Source organism: Helobdella robusta, assembly GCF_000326865.2.
Source record: "Helobdella robusta unplaced genomic scaffold HELROscaffold_12, whole genome shotgun sequence".
In the NCBI taxonomy this organism is placed as follows: domain Eukaryota; kingdom Metazoa; phylum Annelida; class Clitellata; order Rhynchobdellida; family Glossiphoniidae; genus Helobdella; species Helobdella robusta.
In genome coordinates this window covers 2,702,147-2,726,793 of record NW_008703664.1, presented here as the reverse complement: position 1 = coordinate 2,726,793, position 24,647 = coordinate 2,702,147, and the positions used below count along the sequence as shown (strand labels likewise).

The 24,647-nt window shown below is 30.8% G+C and overlaps 4 protein-coding genes across 4 annotated transcripts in view; 1 reads left to right on the top strand and 3 right to left on the bottom strand.

The window, feature by feature from the left end:
• HELRODRAFT_167927 (hypothetical protein) overlaps positions 1–384 on the top strand; it is a gene marked incomplete at both ends in the record, with an annotated part of 3,975 nt that extends 3,591 nt beyond the window's left edge. Inside the window, one exon of the mRNA XM_009013645.1 lies at positions 80–384. Within this exon, the coding sequence (XP_009011893.1) occupies positions 80–384 (305 nt within the window). The remainder of the gene's footprint in view (positions 1–79) is intronic.
• A 1,361-nt stretch (positions 385–1,745) lies between these two features.
• On the bottom strand, positions 1,746–2,330 carry HELRODRAFT_167926 (hypothetical protein; the record flags this gene model as incomplete). Its single annotated transcript, XM_009013644.1, has 1 exon — positions 1,746–2,330. One exon carries the CDS (start codon positions 2,328–2,330, stop codon positions 1,746–1,748), a length of 585 nt encoding a protein of 194 aa, XP_009011892.1.
• Positions 2,331–3,682: 1,352 nt separating this feature from the next.
• HELRODRAFT_167925 (hypothetical protein) lies at positions 3,683–5,675 on the bottom strand (the record flags this gene model as incomplete). The annotated part of the gene is made up of 5 exons (XM_009013643.1): positions 3,683–3,745; positions 3,964–4,044; positions 5,011–5,162; positions 5,218–5,233; positions 5,448–5,675. The coding sequence occupies 5 exons, from the start codon at positions 5,673–5,675 to the stop codon at positions 3,683–3,685; spliced, it is 540 nt and encodes a 179-aa protein (XP_009011891.1).
• Positions 5,676–9,688: 4,013 nt separating this feature from the next.
• On the bottom strand, positions 9,689–21,946 carry HELRODRAFT_109424 (hypothetical protein; the record flags this gene model as incomplete). The annotated part of the gene is made up of 13 exons (XM_009013642.1): positions 9,689–10,112; positions 10,278–10,386; positions 11,870–12,036; positions 12,178–12,486; positions 12,752–12,891; positions 12,975–13,116; positions 13,694–13,774; positions 14,937–15,038; positions 16,564–16,755; positions 17,130–17,285; positions 17,541–17,669; positions 17,791–17,910; positions 21,832–21,946. 13 exons carry the CDS (start codon positions 21,944–21,946, stop codon positions 9,955–9,957), a joined length of 1,920 nt encoding a protein of 639 aa, XP_009011890.1. The 3' UTR covers positions 9,689–9,954.
• Positions 21,947–24,647: the final 2,701 nt, after the last annotated feature.

The window sequence follows — 24,647 nt, the reverse complement described above, 5'->3', positions numbered from 1 at the left end:
GTATCCAAAGCTCCAGCTCGTCAGGTACGTAAAACTAAACGTAAGAAATTAACTTCCAGAGTGTTAACCGACACCCCAGTTAAAGAAGAGCTTCGCGTGCAGCAAACTCGTGAAGAGATAAAAAAACGTCCCATCATGAACAAAAGGAAATTGCAACAAAATAAAAAAAATCAAATATCCGAAGAGAGCAACAGAGTAACAAAAAAAAATAAAATTAAAAGACAATTATATGCTGAGAAGGACATATGCGTCATGTGTGGTGAGGCTGGCCGAGACAACGAAATGTGGTTTCGTTGCAGAAATTGTGCCAAGTGGGCTCACGAGCTCTGCACGAGTGTTTCTAGTGCAGTTGATTACATTTGCGAATTTTGCATACATGAATAATCTTATTATTTCAATTTTTGTTTCAATTAAAAATACTTCAAATGTGTTTATTTCCATGAATTTGTTGCTATTCTTTAATGGTCCATTTGGTACTTTACCCGGTCCATCCAGTACACCGCTATTGTACCGAATGGACCACCAAAAAAATTGGAACAACCCACCTTAAAAATTAAATTATAAAAAAATTACGTTATTTGGAAATATTAAAAAAATACCGTCAACTGTGCAAGATAATGACAAATCAAGATCAGTTATTAAAATAGCGATAGCTGATTTTGTTGAGCAAAGAAAAAATATTTAGTGAGCGACAAAAAAAAGCGGTCCATTCGGCCCCCGTCTCCCCTACATAGTAGCAACGTTGATTGATCCTCGTTTCAAAAACAAATTTTTCAATACAAATGTCTTCTCAACAGCAAAATTTGGTCTCGTGCTGGCAAATGGCAAAATAAAAAACAATGTTCAACAAGACCAAATTTTAGCTAATATAGAAGCAGATGCAAAAGAAAAATCAACTGTAGCTAAACGAATAAGATTAGAAAAGGATCATACTTCTGCGCTGTGGGACTGTATGGAAGAAATTGTGCAATCTTCTGAAGCAAATATACAACAACAACAAGCTGAAACAATTGAGAGTGAGCTTGACAAATATTTGTTGGAACCTCTATTACCAAGAACTGAAAATCCTTTGCTTTGGTGGAAAATGAATCATAAAAGGTTTCCTAGCTTGGCTGCAGTGCCCCGCCAACTAGTGTACCATCTGAGCGCCTTTTCAGTGTAGCAGGTGAAGTGATCAGTGATCATCGTAGTTCACTTCTTCCAGAAAATGCTTCTAAACTTATTTTTTTAAAATATAACAAGAATCTGATTAAAAATGATTAACAATTTATTTTAAAAATAATGGTTTCAGCTATTTGCATTTTTATGTTTTTATTAATTTTTCTGTTTAATAAATAACTCAAGAAATCTATACTGTGTTTATTTATAATATCATGTTAATTCAAATGTCTGCTTAATTTTTTTTTAATTTGTGTTTGTTTTTTAAATTGGCAGCTACAATAAACTTGAAAAATAACAGATTTGAATAGTTTATAATTCAATGTGATATTTGCTTCACATGCTAAGTTTTACAAGGTGATCGACTAAGTCAAAATAAACCATGAATGAGTCATTGCTAACTAATGTTCGAATTCGGCTCCGGCCGAATTTGACATTCAAATTCGGATCCGGCTTCGGCCGAATTTGATATTTCAAATTCGGTACAGCCCTATTTATTATAAATATTTTAATATAACTCAATATAATTTAAAAATTATCAACTAAATAAATTAAAAAATGAATGATTTACTAACGAACCATTTGTGTTACAAATCATGGCTTGTGTAACTGTTGGTGTTTGATACTTTGTTTGATATTTTTTGTCTTTTACACACTGAACTATAAATTACTTCAGATGGACGTTTGTTTTTTGAGGTACCTTGTGCTGATGGCATGCCGGTAAGAGACATTGGAGGTGTTGGTGCCTTTATTTCTTTCACCTTTTCCACATATTGTACTGCCCATGTAGCTAGATGCTCTTTGAAAGTTCTTAGGTTGCTAGATGATGACGTGCTGGTTAATAAGCTTGAAATTTCTGTATTATCAGAACTTTCGCTATTAAACAAACTGGAGCTTTTATCATTAGCATTATCAGTATCTTGGAATTTTAATATTTTTGATGGCAGACTAAAAGATTCTTCTAGCTGATCGTTGTACCTCTCATAATTTTCATTAGCATCAATATTATTGATGTTCCTAGTAGTGAAATCTTGCTTGTTATTTTGATCAACTAATGATGCTACATTTGTTTCTTCCATAGGAATTTTATTAAAAAAATCTTCCACTTTCCTCTTTATGTGTCTAGATAAAGTACGCTTGTTAATATAAATATAATCATTTGAAGAATCCATTTTTTAATTATTCTTTTGTCTAAGTTATGATACTATAAAATAAATTAAAAATATTATATTATACATTATATTATATATAATATTATTATATAAAAATATTATATTATACAATAAATTAAAATATTAACAAAGTTAAAGCTAAGTTATAATCATTCGAAGAATCCATTTTTTATTTATTCTTTTGTCTAAGTTATGATACTATAAAATAAATTAAAATATTATACAATAAATTAAAATATTAACAAAGTTAAGTTAAAGTTAATTAACTGTAGTGTTAAGTTATGTAAGGTTAAGGTTGGGGCATTCGGATCACAAAAAAATTATTTAATTTAATAAATCATTACCTTTCTATCAGTATACAGCACGCAAAGGTAGTTAAATTTTTGTTTGGCGCATCGCCACAAATTCTCCACTCCATTTGTAATTCCTATTGTAATTTTGTATGCACTCCGTTTACGGCCCGGAATGTAATGGAGTGATTTACGGTTTGGTGGGCTAGACCGGTTACGGCTGTTATACTGTTATAAGCAGCCCATTGATCCGTCCAAACTGTTGTACCTAAAATTATTAAAATCTAACTATATTTCATAACCAACAAAAATGAATTCAAAAATATTAAACTTTATGAAACCAACCGGGCAGAACATGTCGCTGTATCAATGGCAACAGCATCTCGTTAATTTACTTCCACCAGAAAGGCATCTTTTGTTTGCGTATCGATGCCTACAAAAACCCAGCGTGTTCTAACTGGACGATGAGACTGAACTTAGCCACAATGACCGACCTATATAATTTTATAAGCAATCTTCGATGCCAACTATACGCACGTTGAAAAGCCAATTATACACACGTTAAAAAAGAGATAAACGTAAAAGAGAGAGGGTACAGCAAGCCTGCATGCATATGCGATATATGTTATATCATGTTATATGTTATATGCTGTTAAGTGGCAGCTAACAGGTATGCATATATACATGTATATATAATTATATAGTTATATAGTTATATATCGATGCTATAAAAATATATAATACTGTAGTTGTGTGTATTTGATAATCCTATTAATTTCTATTATTTATTAGTAAATTAAATTTTGTGTGGTGTAAATATTAGATAATAATTATTATTTTTCTGCTGTATTTGTAGAAAAACATACACAATGAACACACAATGCATTTTTTTAAATCAATAACGATTAAAAAATACTTTTGCCTTTTCTTGATGATCCTACTCTTCTCCTTCTTGTTACTTCGTTAGTCTTATCTAGGATTGATTATTGTAACTAGCTCTACTATGGCCTACCTGACTCTATACTCTATCCTTTAAATAAAGTTTTTAACTCTGCTGCTCGTCTAGTTGCTCGTGCCCTTTCTTTTCTCATATATCTCCATATCTTGTTCTCTTGCACTGGCTACCTATAAAATATAGAATAATTTTTATAATTTGCACGTTCATGTATAAGTCTCAATCTAAATTATTTCCTAAGTATTTATCAGATATATTAATTGAACCTAAATGCCCCTGTTTACGATCGTCTTCGATAATCTCGTTTTTTCTTAACTCGTGTTAAACACTCTTTTGCTAAATCTGCTTTTGCTTTTTCTGGTCTTTTTCTCTAGAACTCTCTACCTACTTCTCTGACTACTTCTCCATCACTTGCAAAGTTCAGAGCGGATCTCAAGACCCATCTGTTTTCAAAATTCATTGAGGAGCGCTGTTGAACATCGCGGAAATAGCGCTTTATAAGCTAATTGATTGATTGATAGTTAACAGTTATAGAAACTCAATTCTATTTGTTAATCATTAGCAATAAATAAATAATTTGAAAAATTTATATCAACTACATATACTTGAAATTAGGAATGCACCGACGTTTGGCCCCGGTTAAAATCCGGCTTTTTTTAAATCCGGCCCCGGCCGGATTTGGTGGCCGAATTTAAGCGTCTATCAACATTTAAAAATGTTATAAATAGAAAATTTTTTTATTGAATTCAATTAATTTTACGTCAATAAGTTAAAGGCTAAACATATATGACACATAATAACAACATCACTAATTGTGAGGTGAGCTGGACAATTTTCTTTATGTTATAACATGGGTTATGCATAAATTATGAGCTGATCTTTGTGTAAAAGAACTTGTGCACGTGTATATACTATATAATTGTATATAATGGATCATATAGCTACATATTATTTATATATATAGACATAAGCGCGTAATTTAAGAACATGGTATGTTAAAGGTTAGGCTAGGCATACATGACACATAATTACAACATCACTAATTGTGAGGTGAGCTGGACAATTTTCTTTGTGCTATAACATGGGTTTTGCATAAATTATAAGCTGTGCAAGTGTGCACGTGCATACATGGCACATAATAACAACATCACTAGTTGTGAGGTGAGCTGGTCAATTTTCTTTATGCTATAACATGGGTTATGCATAAGTTATAAGCTGATCTTTGATAACAGAATTTGGCATATCACACAACTTATTTATATATTTAAATTAATTAACTATTTGCTTGGTGTTATTTTTTGATTTTCAACATAACCGTAAATTTGAGTATTTTTTTAACGTATGTAAAATGGTAACTAAAATCCGGTTTAAATTTAGTGTGTTTAAGCGTCTCTCTGGTTACGTTTTTAATAAAATGACAACAACACAATTTCACTTGTACAATTTTAATAGGAATGACGTCACTGGTTGCCCATTTCATTGCATATTGCAAATACGTCGGAATTTCCATCGTGTTAAATCCTTTCAAAACAGCCTCAATAAGGGCCATAGAAAAATCGGTTACAACATTCGAATACCAAGGCCATTCTTTCAATTTTTTGAGACGTAGTGCTTATAGTCAATAAGTACTTACTTGACTTACGTGCTACTCGTCGTGCCTACATGTTACAAAGTCGATCATTGGAATTATTCTATTATTTACTGAAATAACACCAGTGTAATAAAAAATTTTCTTCTGCTATGAGCTGGTCCTTCTTATCACCGATCCTGTCGAATCAAAATACAACACTGGCAATGTTCTTTTTTTTTGGTTCGTTTAGCAACTTCAACCTGTTTGTATGAATATGAAACGATGCATAACGGCTCACTAACATGTTGTATAAATCTATCACTATCTGAAGCAAGTAGTTTTTTTCTTAGCTTTATAATTACATCAAAAACGTCATCTTTATCCTCATCGTCAACACTCAATGACTCAGATCTAGCATTAGCTAAAACGTCATTTGAGTGAATTTGCATCATGTTACCTTGATGCACTGTATTATCCAATGACTCAGATCTAGCATTAGCTAAAACGTCATTTGAGTGAATTTGCATCATGTTACCTTGATGCACTGTATTATCATCGGAGGCATTAATACAGTCTATTCGGACAAGTGACGGTAGCTTATTAGCCAGTTTTATTTATCTGTGATTTCTTTCTAAACCTCTCAATTGTCTTATTCCTTTTCCTACGTGAAAATAGTACTTTATGATTGTTAAAATTTTACAATTGACCAATGAATCAGACGGACTGGGTGATTTGATTTGCAAATTTATTTATTTACAAACATACATACGTACGTACATACATACTCACACACGCACACACACATATATAAACATATATTGGTATGAATGTGAAAATTATAAACTGTAATCATTGGTTCTGGCATAATGCATGCAGAACCAATGGCACCGCTCTCAACTAACCTAATGATGAACTACGTTGTGCGATTGGCTGCAATAAAAAGGGCAGACATACACGAGCGCACACCGCTTAAAATTCAATACTAAAAAACATACTTCGATGCTACTCTACTGAAAAAATAGCACAACCAAAAAAGCCCATTGAATAAAACGCACATAGACATAAACATAGACATTGTTGAATTTGAAGTCAGTTAAATTTATCATTGAATTAATTGTAAAAGATATCGTTGGGTTATTTTGTTAATTATTGACACATACAATACACACACAATACATACACAAACATAATACATACACAAACACACCCACGCATACACAGGCTAGAGGAACGTGTAATTTAAGTTTTTTTGTTGATCCATTTATTCACAATAAAATAAAGTGAAAGAGTCAGCCTAGCAATAAATGCTTATCTAGGGTTGAGGTGTTATAATGATTTTTATAATGAAATAAAAGCGATGATAGCAGACCAATAGTACCGACCACCATGTCTGCGAGTAAAATTTAATTTTGCCCAGCGATATCTTTCCGTTTCAGTCGCTGTGATACGACGCACAATGAAATGTGTTTGTTTTTCGAGTTTTGAACACCCTGGAAGGCTGTCTTTTTCAGTGGCTGATATATTGTTAGAAAGGTAATTTAATTCTACACCAGTGGTAGAAATCTTTTTTTGAGGCCGCAATTATGAATGGTGAAAAAAAATATTTTTGTGATTCGATGCGCAATGAAAATGTTTTAGTTTTTCGAGTTTTGAACACCCTGGAAGGCTGTTTTTTTCAGTGGCTGATATATTGTTAGAAAGGTAATTTAATTCTACATCAGCGGTAGAAATCTTTTTTTGAGGCCGCAATTATGAATAGTGAAAAAAAATATTTTTGTAATTTGATGCACAATGAAATGTGTTAGTTTTTCGAGTTTTGAACACCCTGAAAGGAAGCCTTTTTCAATGGCTGATATATTGTTAGAAAGGTAATTTAATTCTACACCAGTGGTAGAAATCTTTTTTTGAGGCAGCAATTATGAATGGTGAAAAAAATATTTTTGTGATTCAATGCGCAATGAAAATGTTTTAGTTTTTCGAGTTTTGAACACCCTGGAAGGCTGTGCTTTTTAGTGACTGATATATTGTTAGAAAGGTAATTTAATTCTACATCAGCGGTAGAAATCTTTTTTTGAGGCCGCAATTATGAATGGTGAAAAAAAATTTTTTTGTGATTTGATGCACAATGAAGTGTGTTTGTTTTTCGTGTTTTGAACACCCTGGAAGGCTGTTTTTTTAGTGGCTGATATATTGTTAGAAAGGTAATTTAATTCTACATCTGTGGTTGAAATCTTTTTTTGAGGCCGCAATTATGAATGGTAAAAAAAAATATTTTTGTGATTTGATGCACAATGAAATGTGTTAGTTTTTCGAGTTTTGAACACCCTGGAAGGAAGTCTTTTTCAGTGGCTGATATATTGTTAGAAAGGTAATTTAATTCTACACCAGTGGTAGAAATCTTTTTTTGAGGCCGCAATTATGAATGGTGAAAAAAATATTTTTGTGATTCGATGCGCAATGAAAATGTTTTAGTTTTTCGAGTTTTGAACACCCTGGAAGGCTGTTTTTTTTAGTGGCTGATATATTGTTAGAAAGGTAATTTAATTCTACATCAGTGGTTGAAATCTTTTTTTGAGGCCGCAATTATGAATGGTAAAAAAAAATATTTTTGTAATTTGATGCACAATGAAGTGTGTTTGTTTTTCGGGTTTTGAACACCCTGGAAGGCTGTTTTTTTTAGTGTCTGATATATTGTTAGAAAGGTAATTTAATTCTACATAAGTGGTAGAAATCTTTTTTTGAGGACGCAATTAATAATATTTTTAATCGATTTTTATGTTCAACTTACTGTCAATTTTTGTATGTTGTTCAATACATCATACAATCATTGTTCATACATGCGTTACTTAAATATATAGAATACATACTTTTCATACATTTCAATGATCAGTTAAGGATTTATATATCTATACAATTATTGGTAACAAATATGAACATCTGCTGTGCATTCAGCAGATGGTCCTCTCTTTTTTCACGATCTCTCCGCGCACATAATATATAGGTCGGTCATTGTGGCTGGTGGCTAAGTTCAGAATCATAACTGGACTTGCATTTCGGTTTCTCGATCTTTTTGCAGATGAAATGCAGCTTTCATCTATCTGAACGATGTGTCCGGGGCTACCTATTCGTGCAGGGTTATCACGAGCCCAGTCAATGCATAGATCTCGATGTAAATTGAACCAGTCAGGTAAAGTATGCCCGACGTCCAAATCTAAAGTCGTACATAGACCAGAAATACGTCATGTAAAAGATTACACAGCTTAACTATTACATTTAAATTTAATTTAAATTTTTTTATATTTAATTTTAATATATTTTATTTATATTTAATTTATATATATGACCTTATTTTATTTGGCATCTAAATTATTAATAAACATTTTAAAATATAAGATAATATATTTGTTAAATAATTTACAATAAAATTACAATAAAATGAAGCGCATTGGTTGGTCATGAATATTAATGACGAGCGGAGCCAAATTTAAAGTTTTCAATATTATTCTATGTAAACAACAGGAAGCGCGGTTTCATACTTATTTACCGTTAAAAACAATCGAATAAAATAATTGATAAATTATATAATTATAATTTATTAATTTCGTAATACCGATATATTAACTTTAACGCGATGAAAACGAAAGGAACACGACCAAAATTTCAGAAATAGTATTGAAAAGGGAAAGCGTGGCAAAAAACAGCGATGTCCTAGAATTTAAAAGAAATAAAAGAACAGTCATAAAAATAGACCCAATTAAGTTGATAAAAACATAAGATTAAAACATTTCATAGTATACCATAACATATAAAAAACATTTAGCTTTGAATCATCGCATATTTTAATTTTTGACTACTAGCCCAGATAGCCCATAAGGGACCCATGGTTGTCCAATAAATTTTTTAGAAACCTTGTCCATTTTATTTATTGAAAAAAAGCATTATATTTAGAATTTTTATTCAAAATGTTTATTAAATATTACAATGGAATAATAAAATGTCACAAAATTTTGAATTTTATATAGTTGCAAAAGCCTACACAACCCTTATTGAGCCTTTGTGGAGCCAATATAGGCTTTCCTATTCTATACACAAAACACCCATTTGGGTAATCATTTGCCCATGAAGCCCATATTGGGCCCATAATCTCATGTTCACAGGGAGATTGTCGAAAATTATTACATTTCAAGTATAAGCATAATATATTGTAAAGCAGATACATGCACACATACACACACATAAATATATCATTAACCAATAAAACATTGTTTAATAACAAAATTCATTGTTCTTGTATTTATAATATTTAATAAATGTATTGAATTATTAATGAATTATTAACGATTATAAATAATTAATAGATAGACTTGTATAAATTGTGTTGTGATAACAGTTTTAAGCCAGGTTTTCTATTTTCAGTTTGTGTTCAATGTTGGCGTTTTTTAGTTGAGTCATAGTCATTCAAGTCATTTCAGTTTGGTCTCTCTCTCTATTTTTCTCCCTCTTTCTCTCTTACGTACTCCTCACACACACACAAACACACACACACAGACACACACACTTGTCTTTTAATATAAAATTTAGTCATTAGTGTGAAATTTTGTTTTCTTATCAAGAAAGGAGTCTTCTTAACTAGGATTGCAACCATTAACCGTATACATAAAATGTATTTTTTGTTTAAAATTGGTTAAATAATATACACTTTCACATACTTTTGAACAAGTGACTAATTGATTCAAACAACAATGACTAAATTATAAACCCGACTGGTTGAACTTCTGAATATGAAGAACAAGAACGGACAGCGTTGAATTACTCTGTGACAACAATACTTTCATTTGGAACGATTTTACTTTCCTCATTTAATCCTTCAAGTTTGTTATAATCTTCTTTCGCGCCGGTTTTCAGCTCTTTTGTTTCATTGATTTCCGAACTATGGTGCATACCGTATCCAAAGTAGATGAAAATTCCTAGTGTTTTTAAATACTATTTTTCATGTGTCAAATTTTAAATAATAATGGTTGAACAAAAAATATAATTGTATTAATATTTAATTTTTACTTGTATGTATTCAACCAAACTACACATTAATCTGGTAATATTATAATATTAAAAATCATTGAAAAATATATAACCGATGATCATCCATATAAGAAATCTCAACCAAGTCATTTTGGACAAGTTGAGCATGAGGTAAATGTTGGCAATGACGCTGACGATGGGAAGAAGGGGAACCAGTGGCACCTTTATCAAGCAATAATGAATATTTAACACTGTACCAATGCCATGTCTACTACATTTATCAGTAACAAAAAGCACATTTAACCATACTAATTTTCACCACAATCTTTTGACTAATAAGCTTCATTTATATAAATGTTAAATCTTACATAAATTTACACACAAACAAACATACATATATACAATTCGCTTTTGGTCGTGTTTTTTATTTTTCGGCCCACGACTCCTTGACTAATATCCGCAACTCCCCCAGTTTGCCTAAATTGATGTCCTTCTTTCGTACATCCAGCCACATTGATCCTTCTAAATTGGCAAAATTTTATGATCGATTTGCAATATTCAATTGACTGACAGTGGTTTTTCCCAGGCTCAACTGCCGGTACGATTTGGTTGGCTGGGGTTGCTTAGTGTGGTTCAGCTGGTTCTAATCGTTTATATATTTTCTGCCGCTGCCCCTTCGACCGGCAATTTTCCCTACCTCACCGGTTTTTCTGTTGCTGTAATATTCCCCCCCCCCCAGTGTCTACTGCTTTGGACCGTACACACGTCCAAATTTTGAAAGAAGAACATAAGACTTTTAAAAATCTTTTGTCTTCATGTAGCAACAACTCTTCTACCGCTTGTTTGCTATCAACGTCCAGTGATTCTAGCTGCGGTCGGTTGAGATTGTGGCCAAACACTTTTGTGTGCACCAGGCTCGATGACGAGTCTGTAAGATTTGCCGTTGGTTTCAGACTCCGCCTGGCTATTCAAAACAAATGCCGATGAATGACGGGACGGATGAATTTGGTTAGCAGAGTTTAGTTTGCCGTTTGGGTGTGCGTACGGGCCGTCAACTACGTCACTCAGCATTAGACGACTACATTAGCCGATTCTTTTCCAAGGCCTCAATTCTAGTTTTGAAGGAACCATCCAGCATTTCAGTGGTAAGCGCCAAGATGGTTGTACCCTAATGCCTTGGAGAGCCGGTAGATGTTTGGCGTGGGACATTATAGTTCCTGGCACCCTTGCGGAGTGTTGCGTAAATCTTACAAGTAAAGAATGGGGTGTGGCCGCAACTAGGGCAGCGGACGTGAAAATGAAAAAATACGAAAACGCCCTCCCCTTGATGGAATTTTTGCCGATGGTTCTCGGCCCCATAGACCCGAACGCTTTTTAATTCCTTAAAACAAAATGTATGTTAATTACTGTTAGGTCAGGTGACAGCTCGTTGCAGAGGTTCCTGCGTGTCTGTGCGATGGAGAATATTCAACTGAATGTCGACGTGTGCGACTAAGAACAGATCAAAATGTTCCTCCATTTGTTACTTGATATTTGACTATTCAGTGTCATTCATCATGTTTTGGTTTTAACATCCATACGCACACACACTTGTCAATGAAATAACGGTTTCTGTTATTCGCCACAATTACTTTTATTTGATTAAAAACATTGTAAAAAATTTCCACACCAAGTGAAAAAATAAATTTTATCTCAATCAACTTGCCAAAAAAGATAATTCAGGTTTATGTTTCGGCTGATTTGCTATGATGATGATGCAATAAACCGTCAATAAGAAGAATAAAGCAACGAAACAAATGACGACTACCAGACTGGGTATCCAACCATAGAACCACAAGTATGCCATCATCGTGTTCAGCAAAGTCAGCAGCACTAAAATGATTCATCGTTAAGTTCATTATAAATTTATGATATGATTGAAAAGTACGGTATGCGATGTTTGTGAATCAAACTGAATCACATCAGAAACAATTACGAGAAGCGTCAAAAATAATAATCAAAGCTGTAACGAACCAATGAGTGCCAGACAGATGGAAACAATCATAAACGACTTTTTATTTGGTGCTGAACTGCAATCTGGTGACAGAAAACACAAACATTTCAACTTGTTAACGAAACTTTTCTTGTTGGCAACTTCCATTTCCATGTCCTTTTCATCAGCTTCAGCATGAACTATGTTACTCATTTCATTATCCTTTTGTTCAACTTCTGGTTTATATCTGAGCAACAAAACGCATATACTCACCAGCGTGTACGCTAGCAAGGTACCTATGGACATCATGTTAACTAAGTCTATCAGTTCAAAAAACATGGACAGTATCCCTGTGGTGTATTTCATTTATTTAATATTTTGTCGTTTCGAGACAACAAACATTAACTTGAATAAAATATAAAAAAATCGAAAATGAAATTTGAAGATCATTTTGTTTAAATTTATAACGCTCCATCGTATCTAAACTTATTTAATTCGTTTAATTGTCATAAAAATATTGACTACAACTAGCCCAAAATATTTCTCAACAACAAATTTAATCATTTAAAAAAAGTAATTGCACCAAAACTGAAGAGCAAACATGATTTCGTGAACCTGTGAACAATCCTGAAACCAGCGTTGCATTGACTGGAGTTTTAAACCTCTGGTTAATATTTCCGAGAAACTTGAATAACAAGCCATCGGATGCCATGGCGTAGAATATTCTGGGCATGGCAAGGACATATGTCAGCAAACTGATGTCATTGATGAGAAACGTTACACGAATTAAAAATATTTCGGTCGATTGTAAATGAAAAAGTTAAAAAAAATTGGTAACCTTGAAATAATACAGACGACGGCTCCAATGTTAATAACGATCGCCGGAACTTTCCATCCAAGGAGGGAAAATGCAGAAGATATCGGAGACTCCGGATCGAGAGAGTAGTAAGGAACCATCATGGTCAGCACCGCAGAGAGCACTTCAAAAACGAATTAGTTCTGATGTTCAGTTACATGTAATTATCAAACGATCTAAGGTTTTAAACTGAACTATCTTATTTGGCTCCTTCGTAAGCAGTATGAATCAGAGTCACAATAAACCAATTTAAAAATAGAAAAAATCTTTAGAAAGATCAAAGCAAAAAACTAAGACTCCTCGGGCATACATGCCAGAATTGTGGGATGACAGGCATACGTTAGATGGAAACACTGCTAAAAAATGGATGAGAAAGATGATGACGACATTGCAGAATAAGCTAAGGTGGAAAAATGCAATTAAACAAAATTGGCTACAGATAAAAAAGGATCTTAGAAATCGAAAAGAAATATAAAAATTAACAATATCAACGATCTCTCAAAAGAATAAAAGAAGATCATCGACTAATTGATTGATCGATTACTTATTTATCCAGTTAGCAAAATAGTCATATTTCAATCGTTTTCCTTATTGATTAACGATGATTATTTATTCGATTATTAAAAAATAGTAAAGTTTGAGTCATTTTTTGTTATTATTTGTGATTTATTGATCATATGAATAAACATGAAAAGACTCACAAACGTATGCAGTAGAGCAGACAAGAAGAGACACCATGATAGATATTGGTATTGATTTTTGAGGACTGACAGTTTCTTCACCTGCATAGTTCATTTGTTTGCTTGCATCTTAAAATGTTCATGTTTTACATCAACCTTAAAATTTTGTTAATTTTTTTTAAATTGAATGCAAATATACATTCACAACAGCACACGAACTATCAAACACATGCCGCTAACGATAGAAAAAAAGAAAATCACAACACATTTTTAGTGACAATTTTGCAGTGTTAGAGGACTGAAAAAAAAAAGAAGACAAAAAAAGTTTCAGCTACAAACCGATCCGTTGGTGGTTGAATACTAAAAGTCAAACTTGCTGGGAAAGATTATTAGGAAAGGGAAAAAATTTGACGCTCGTACATACTTTCGTAGATATTAATTGTAAAGACACAGACAGACGCATGCTAGATGAACTTGAACAGTATTATTTAGTAACATTTAACAAGTATCTGTGGATAAAGGTTTTTAATATTTGGGTAAAATTTTATTCCTCAGATAATAAAGTTTTAATTCAAAACTAAGGAATCAATAATAACGCGAGTGCATGTGTACATGTAGTGTACCTACATGTACACATGTCTTTCAATCGGTGTAACGACAATTATTGCTGTTTGGTTGGGTGAAATTATTTTATGTTTTGTGAACGAAATTGATACCATATAAATGTTATAAATATTAATGTCATGAATAATAATGTCATGAATTATTCAATGGCCAATAAACTTTATATAGGTTGACGTTTAGAAAAATAACAAGAATAAACTGACATCAGAAAAATACTTGTCATTCACATCCAAATAGAAAAAGTTTAGTTGGAGAATTCAAAAACTTATGTTATTTTTTGTTTTTGATTTATTTATTTTTACGAACTTTTTAATTTCTAAAAAAAAAAAATACTGTCGATTGCAACTTCAAAAAGCAACTTCATCAAAACTTGAAAAATTCATTATACCTAGAATGATTTTTTTATCTCGCTCTTTTTCTTCAAAAAAGTTTATCCGACAACAATATATAATTTCAAAGTTCTTTTAGCAAACTAATACCCGCATTTTATGCATTAAATAAATGCACATTCAATATAGACTCAGATAAAAAGTTATTCGCGTATCAGCATCCGAATTCAGGATATGAAAAAAATTAAATGAATTAGGTGTATGAAAAGATAATAAGTTTCAGCAACATTAATGAAACGCAGCCAACCAACCAGCGACAGTGATGACATCAAATCCGATGTAGCTATAGAAGCAAATGCTGGCTCCCGCCATGACGCCCAAGTAACCAAACGGGAAGAAACCGCCCGTACCGTCTGTTTTTGGATTTGGTACCTTTATATAAATAAATAAATAAAAACATATATATATATATATATATATATATATATATATATATATATATGTGTGTGTGTGTGTGTGTGTGTGTGTATGATATATCATATTATATCATGCTTATAATAAATAAATATTTTGGTTATATTTGAACTCAAGAAACTTGACAATTTACGATCTACCGCTAGAAAAATCGAAAAATTAAACAGGAAGTTAACTAACGCGGAACATACTGTGATTTTCATCATATATATATATATATATATATATATATATATATATATATGATGAAATATATATATTTCTTTATATATATATATATATATATATATTTCTAGATATATATATATTTCTTTAGTTATTATGATATTTACAACAAGGTTAATTTATTTCACAATTTAATACATATTTTATTTTCTATATTTTCACATTTTACATTAGACATTTATTTTAATTAAACAATTAACAATATTTAGGCTCTGAAGATGGCATTACGCCGAAACAGCGCTGTTAGCTTTATTCCAGTTTTAGATAAATATGAACTCAAACAATACCGCCTCGTTGAATGTCTTATAAAGAAGTTAATTAATGCAAAATGGGCAAACAATTTCAATGAAATTTGCATTTCTGAAAACCTCGTTCTTAAATATATATATATATATATATATATAACTTCGATTGAATTAAACAAAATATGTATAAAAATAAAATACTTCACTGATATATTTATTTATAAATGTTACGTTATTTATATAAATAGCATTATTTGTATAGACATTGTGAAAAACATAATAAAGGTATTTCAATTATATAAATAACAATAATAATAATTTTTTCAATAAGATGCGTATGATGAAAAAAAAACGAATCTATTAGTGCAAACTCGATTTTTTCAAATGAGTCGTAAACATCTGATGAGAAAATTGAATATAACGAAAGAAAATGCATGCCATTGGCGATGAAATGCTTGCCTCGTGTTTCATGGTTATTTTGCGATATCATTCCTAACGCTACCTCCTATATATTTTTATGATGAAAAGATTTTTTTACATTTAGTAAAAAGAATTAAATTTTCCTATTTTCATGCTTTCGTTTGAACAAGAAATAAAATTATTCATAAATATTTTAACATGTTATTAAAATTATTATCAAGCTCCAACAAACAGTTTATAACAATTTGTGAAGTTTGCTTGCATTTAAAAAAATTCATATTTAAAATTTTTCAATTAAATGATAAATCCAACTTAACTATTGAGACTTTTTGTGTTTGCGTTGTCAACTTTAGAATAACAATTTAAAATTTTTGTAAGAAATGTACAAGCTTGATCATCAAACTTGTTTTATGTTCAAATTCGATGTTGACATTTTTTGATTTTTCGTAAAACTGCAGTGCAGTTTTATTAAAATGAAAAAATAACAAATTTTTATAAAAAAAATTTTACTGATGTTTTTTCAAAGTAAATATTTAATTTTTCACACTTCTAAAGTAAGGACTGATTTGTTTACAATCTGATGGTTGATAGCTTTTAGATGCTAGGCATATAGAAACATCACGAACCTTTTCAGTCGGTATGCTCCAGTTGGAAGTATCTATCTGGAATGCTCCAAAGAAAATGACAAACACGAGAATAGAAATGTTTATGAGGGTAAAGATGTTGTTCAGAAATGACGATTCGTGTATTCCGATGCAAACAATGACTGCGTCAAAATTATTTATTTCATATTTTTAATAGGCGTGATGGTTAAGATCATCTTATTAACCAATTAAACTAGGATTATAACTTATGCATAAACTATTTTCTATTTAATGACTTATTTGGGCATACAGTTCAACTTTGCTTGGCTCGTTTTATGATTTGTTCGAGGTCCCCAAGTACGACCAAATCAATAAAAATAAAATACAAATCTACAATCTTTGTGTTTTATGTTTCTTTTGAAAAAAAATAATAAATAAAGGTGGATGAAATAATTTTAACACGCACTCATGTTTGATTACGATTTTGACGTTAATCGAAATAATAACGGATACCAGACAAAACTAAACAGGAACCTTCCTATTTTTCATTACTGACCTGTCAGCAACGCAACAAAACCAAACGCGACGAAATCAGGGTATGGAGAGAGCGAGTGAGTGTTGAGGGGCATAACTGACACCATGGCCGTGCTTATCTTCTTGCCCATCAACGAATCCAAATACGTACTTATGGCTTTTGCGGTGCTTGCCGCTCCTAGAAATAAAAAACAGATCGAATTTAATTTATGTTCATTTCCTATGCAGACGTTTGTTAGAAGTTCTAACGCTTGTTCACTGCTATTAAAACAATATTTTCAAAATTTGTACCCAACGAACTGTTTTGTAAAAAACAGCACAAAGTTATAGTAAGTATTTACAAGTTAAGTTATCAGCAAACTAATTTATAATGATCATATTGTAGATAGTAAAAACTTTGTTTCAACTTATTGTTACAAAAGCATAAACGAACCGATAACATATTCCAGTATCAAGTTCCAGCCGATTACAAACGCCCATCCTTCTCCGACTGTCACGTAACTGTAAATGTAGGCAGATCCTGCTCTCGGAACACGGGCTCCAAACTCGGCATAACTGAATGCTGGTTTTAAAATGTGTGTTTGATCCGTTTTAATATTCACCCATTGTGTAGCTTGTATAATTCAATTACCGTTTGTATAAAACCATCTAAAGAATGGTTGACGTAAAAAAATAATAAAAACCTGCCAGCATAGAAGCAAAAGCCGCAATAAGAAAACTCAGAACGACCGATGGTCCAGTGATGTTCCTGATAACCTCACCAGTCACCACATATATGCCGCATCCCAAAGTACATCCGATCCCTTCAAAATTCAGTTTTTCAATTTTTGAATTATTCATACTATTACAAACACTTTGGTTTATCATAATTTTCTAGCTGACGATCGGAAATTGATAAAAAATACAGGATGGAAAATACAGTCGGACCTCCTTATAACGAACTTCTATACAACGAAAATCTTTATATAACGAATGTTTTTATTTCCTTTCGAATTTTACGTATATAACTGCTTTTATATAACAAAAATAATTTCTCTATAACAAACAAAATTTATAAAAGTTAAAAAAATATCCGACCAGTAAACAATTTATAAATTGATCCGGGCAGTGTTTTTGTATTCCTTTTTATTATCTTAGATCCATATTTTTTTCTTGGTCTAGTATTTTAGTAATTTTTGCGAATTCTACGTCAAATAATTTCAATGAAATTGAAATCATCGTTGCATGGAACCATGAATAAATTTCACTTTTAAAATTTTATTTTCTACAATTATACCATGTATTATTTATTTCTATTATCAAAATAAATGATTGAAAAGTTGTTTTTCCTAAATATATAGCATATAAACACTTTTTAGGCAATACAGAATTTTTTCTCGAACAAATTCTGTATAATGAAATTTCTATATAACGTATTTTTTTTCCTGGAACCATCAAATTCATTATACGGAGGTCCGATTGTACAAATATATATGATCCATAAAGCTTTATTTTAAAATTAAAATTTAAACATAAAAACCAATGTCATTTTAAATGTTTAGGAAGTCTTCAGTTCGAATGACACAATTTGATAGCAGTAAGTAAGGACATCATTGTATTGCCTATTTTCTGCTTTTAGCAGAGTTTTCTAGAAAATGTTTTCATAAGAATATAAAATGCTACACTTTCGCAAAATAAGTGTTCAAATAATACAAAAAGAAAACCAAACGGGAACGTTAAAAATTGTATAGCTTGAGTTAATTTAAAAATATTTGCTTGTAAGAAACCAATTGGTGTAACAGGTGTTACGCTCGAGTTGTTGTTAATATCAAAATACATGCATGCGTTGTAAACTGTTGATCGTTTATTACAGCTCTCAATTGGTTGTTTTGAAATAATTTTGTTCTTAATTTACGTCACTTAAACATTACATATATTTTTATATATTTATATTTATTATATATATATTATATATTGCATTGCTAGCTTCATACATGTCTGCTGGGAGTTGATTTCATTTTGGATAGTTGAATCAGATACACCACATACAAATAGGCTGAAAAATTTTAAAAGTTGCAATCCGATATTTATTAAATTATTCGTTTTTTAACGACACTTTTAAACATTTTAGTTTATGTATTAACTTGTATAATTGAATCTCCTCGAGACGTTTTACGAAGTCACTGCAATTTACGATGCCGTAATGTTTTAAATCAGCAGGCAACCCATTCTATTTTTATGAAGCTGAAACGGAAAATCTGATTTTTTAAAAATGAAACGAATCATTTCGAAGTACTAGGTCACCGTGATTAGATGTGGCTGTGGCGTGCGCGCTTATGTATCGGTGCATCAAAATTTTTGATGCACCTGAGCGGGGGTGTAGCTTGAAATTTTTCATTTTTTTAGACTAAAATTTGTTTCATCACAAAATTACACACATTTTTTAAAAAGCTTAAAAATCATCAAACTGTTTATCGATTGAAATGTTTCAAACATTTTGAAAATTTCATACAATTAACCAAACAGCCCATTGAAAACCTGATCCTCTGAAATAATATTATCTCGCAATAAAATGTCGACGCCCCGTGAAAAAGCTTATAAATAATAATCATCGGTCAAAACTTGAAAAATAACTAAATTTACTCTTGAACTGGTTAAACTTGAAGTTTTGTAACGGTTTTGTAACATTTTTTTTCAAAAAACCTGTTTAGTCTGAAAATACGTTTTAAACCAAAAAATCTCTTTATATCGAAAATTATTGAAAAAATGCACTGAAAACATTTAAAAATATTTTTTACATGTTTGTTTTCGCTGTTTCAAAAGTAGTTTTTATGTCGAAATCTCAAGTAATGCGTGTGTAAAAAATTATTATGTAAAATTATTTTAATTAAAAGCAGAATGTGCATCGTGCAATTTGTAAATCGTACCGAATGTATTCGGATTTATCAGAAAAGAATGCAAAATTTTACCTTACCTCTCATGATCTACATATTGAATAATTTTTGTTCTAATTTTTTCTGTAACGCAACTTTCTAGGCAAGACTAACATTTTTTTCATTGTATATCTAAAGCGATTTTCATAAAATAACTCTAACAATATAACAACTTTAAACCTAACTTACCGATATTTTTTTATAATGAAAAGTTTTATAACCTTGTGCATAAAACATACAACCTGTATGTTTTAACGTTAGTAGGTATACACTTGACTATATGCAGTTTTCGGAGGGGAAATTGTTGGGAAGAAAAACACTTCATCACTATAATTTTTTATGCGAAAATTGTTAAAAAGTTCTCTTAATTTGTCTGTCTACTTTTGTTTTTCGTAAATTCATTTGAATAAAAGGCAGAAATAAAAATATCATTCCAATGGCATTTGAAATTTGTTTTTATCGCAAATTGTAGTTGAGCAAAAATATTGAATATTTAAAAAAATGTTGTTGTAGGAGTATATATTGTATCGCTCTGGTTGTAGGAAAGCAAAAAAAAATTCACAGCATAAAATCATTTTTAATACATATTCATGTATTCAAACAACAATTGGATCAATGTTTTTGGGATGATGTATGATGGGATGGCAGTATGAAAAAGACATGAACAAAGATAAAACAAAACAAATAATTAAAAAAAATTCATACAGTGGGTACAGAATTAAAAAACAAAATCATAAAAAAATCAAATAATTTGTGTACTCAAACATTTTTATAACCAACGAGAACATTTGCTACAAAATTTGGCGAAAGATATAATAGCTACTGCATATGAAATTGTTTGCTCCGCTGAATTTTTTTTTAAATGGTAACATACCTGTCAAAATTAAATTAAAGAATAGAATTGTTGCCCTCTACATTGCTACGTGCATATAAAACTTGGACATTAAAGAGAAGTGACAACGTCAAAATGAAAGCATTTGAAATGGAGTGCTACGGAAGATGGTTGGGAAAAATTTGGAGAAACCTGGCCAACCAGCTGGAAAAAGCAAAAAAGTATATAACAACGGTTAGAGAAAGAAAAAATGGATTTTTCAGAATGTTGGACAACAGTTTAGTTAAAGCCCTTCTTATGAGAAAAAACTGAAAAAGTAAATTTGAATTTTTTGATAAAAATATGTAGTGATGAAAAGTGACACTGAAACAAATCAGAGATGAATCATTTTGTTAGAGTTTTATTAGAAGCTAAGTAGAATAACACATCCAAAACTTGAACCATTGTTGGCGGAGAAAATTAATGGAGACAAACAAGTTCATATACGAAACAGATCCGCACGTTGAAAGAACACCTAACAACGCGACATGTAAGAAAAAATTGTAAAATTTTATGTTCTCGGAAAGAAAAGACCGTACATATGTCTCATACCAGTAGGCTATAATAAGTTTTAAAAATTGCTATCTGTTGTTTACTTACATGGATATAAATATGGGTATACATATCCATGGTTGTTTATGACATTATTTGTCTTTTTTTACGACATCTATAAACATTTTAGTTTATGTATAATTTCCACAATAAAATTTAAAGCATCAAATTCATCAGCTTTTAACGAACTCAAACAACTGGCAACAGATTTATGAAGCATAAATTACATGAATTTGTAAATATATATTATTGTAAATGTATATTATATAAGTATCATTCATTTATTTTTTCATGGAAAAGGTGTTAATTAATTTTTTTTAGTTTTTAAATACCAAAATAATAAATTTGAGCAATTTAAATTATTAACGTACACAGATTTTAATATTAACCCAATGAAATGAGATCGAAGGTAGAGAGGCATTTCTTAAGATTTGTTTCAATAGATAAAGTTTGTCTTATTGACTTTCTCCTGGCCAAAGCAACCTGCAACTTTCCACACTTCATTTGCAATTTGTGAGCAATCAAAGCACAACTTCATAAATATGATACAAACATATTTTCCTATTTTATATTTTCATAAAATAAAACAAATCAACCAACTGTTAGTTATTTTATTTTTTTTTATTGTTCATGTATTTTAATTGTGGTGATATAGATCGAAGAGAATCGTAAGATTATTGCAGCGGTGAAAAAATTCAAGTAGCAAACGAAGTTGAAATTCAGATCGGAGACAGCGGAACATATGTCGTGGTTTTCGAAGGATGTTCGGTTTAAATATGTGCACATACATCCAGCAAATACTGCAACTCTGCTGTACAGAAGTTTGTATGATGCACATGACATATGAAGAAATATGAACCAAAAAACTAGTGTTTCTATATTTTAATATGACGCCCATTATAGTTATATATGTTTTTATCAACGTACAACTAATGTATGGAAATGTGTGGGTGTGATATACGTACACTCAATCATACACACATAAATATATATAAATTAATAAATAATTATATTTAATTATATATAATATATATCCATTTAATATAAGCTGCAAACATTGTACATATATGAACATGTCATTCCACTTTTATGTGGTCTACATCGGCTCACAATAAACGAAAAGTACTGTCCGAAACAGCTGTCATAGTGTTCAAATCTGTTAACAATGATGTATCTCAAAATATCACCAAGGGAAAATTGTCCCGAGATGTGCAGCAAAGGAACGAACCAGATTACGTTCTGAGAGTATAGTAGTTTCTCTGTAACAGAATGTAAGGCCGAAAAACATTGGCTGGATCGACTGTACGGAACTGTTCGCCAAAATAACCTGACCATCTTTTTTCGGAGTTTTGTAGAAGATTGAATGTTTTTTCCTGCAGAAGATTTTTGAAAATCTTATTTGGCATTTTCGTTAGACTTTGAAAAAACGCCCGATACACACTCAATTGTAATAAATAAATAGATGAATGAATGAATCATGAATTAATGAATGAATTAATGAACGAATAGATGAATGAATGAACCAACGAACGAACGAACGAAAGAATATATAGCAAACCAGTTTTAAATAACTAACTAGATGCATACATTGTTGGCTGAAACATGCATGACCTGACTATTGTAAAATAAAAACACTGCTTATATGCATTTGTTGACAAAACTCTCAAAAATAAACATTGTCTTCAATGACATATTTAGGGTTAAACTTTGTTGTAATACTTTGAATGTAGTTGTTAATTTTGGTAAAACAAAAATCCGAGGGCTAGAGTATGCGCTTCAAATTATTTAGATGTTAAACAGTGACAAACACACAGACATAAACATACGATACATAAAAATATATATATATATATACCACGATAAACGTGTTAATTAACCATATAAAAACAAATAATTTTTTATAAAGTATCACATACTATATTGCACAATATGTTCTAATATTTCGAGGTATGCAAAAAAATGTTTGCATTCAATTGATTTGACCCCGCAGTTAAATGTTTACGATCATTATCTATATATGATTATATGTTCACAAATTACGGTATTTTTTCAACAATCGTCAAGTTATCGTTATCCAGCAGGTTCAAGATTTCCGATCGGATAGATGAACACAACTGCTCCAAACACCAACTTTGTTGAACGTTTATTTGAATGCCAACAGTATTAGAAACACTAAACTAATCCAAGTAACTACATAAATCACAGTTATAATTTCGCTTCAAACCTCTCCTGAAGCCTTTCAAACATCGCTTCTGACTTCGCTACTTTACCTCCTTATTTACAAAGGATTCTTAAAATCTGAAGAACACTAATGTAGCAGATATAACAAAGATAACGAATAATTAAGATAATAAATAGTATAGCGCAATTTGACCACTGCAGCGGTTGTAACAATATGTCATGTTCATATCATGAGTATATTATATATTCATGGTTCGTACCATATAATTAGAATACACTACTACATACTACTACTACACTAACGACTAACAGCACTTGTTCCTAAGATCCTAAATTCTATTGCTTGATTGGTTTTAAAATTTTTATTTACAATGCTTATGTCTGGGAATAAAAAATATACAAAATTAAATAAATATATTAAACAACTTATCAATCATTTTTATAAAATAAACACTTTTGTAATTTGTTCAATTCAAGCTTCAAACTCCCCAAGCTAACTTGCAATTTAATTAAAATTTATTAATTATGAGTGATTCAAACTAAATTTTTTTTCATTTAATGTTTTACAAAATATTCCTCATTCTTAAATTGAAGTACATGTTGTTATTAAATTTATTAAAGATAATGTGTGATTTCAGTGATTCATCAATCCATGACTTGTTAGATCATGATCATTCAGTTTTAAAGAATCCCCATCACCATAACCAATGAGGTTTGTAAAAATTGTACTTTTAATTTATTATATTTTATGCACTTAGAATGTTGTGTTATTAATTATTATCATTAATTTATTAAATGCTGTGCATAGCTATGGCAAGTAAATAAAATAATTAAGCATAGAAATAGCCACAATCAAATTAATTTATATAGGCATGAGTATAATTTGGATAATAATAATTAAAAATATCGGTATCATTGAAAATGGATAAAGTCATAAATAAAAAAATAAATCATAAATTGCTAAAAATAATAGTTCCAGTAAGATTTTGCCTTACACCTACATCTTTTTTTCATTCTTATATAA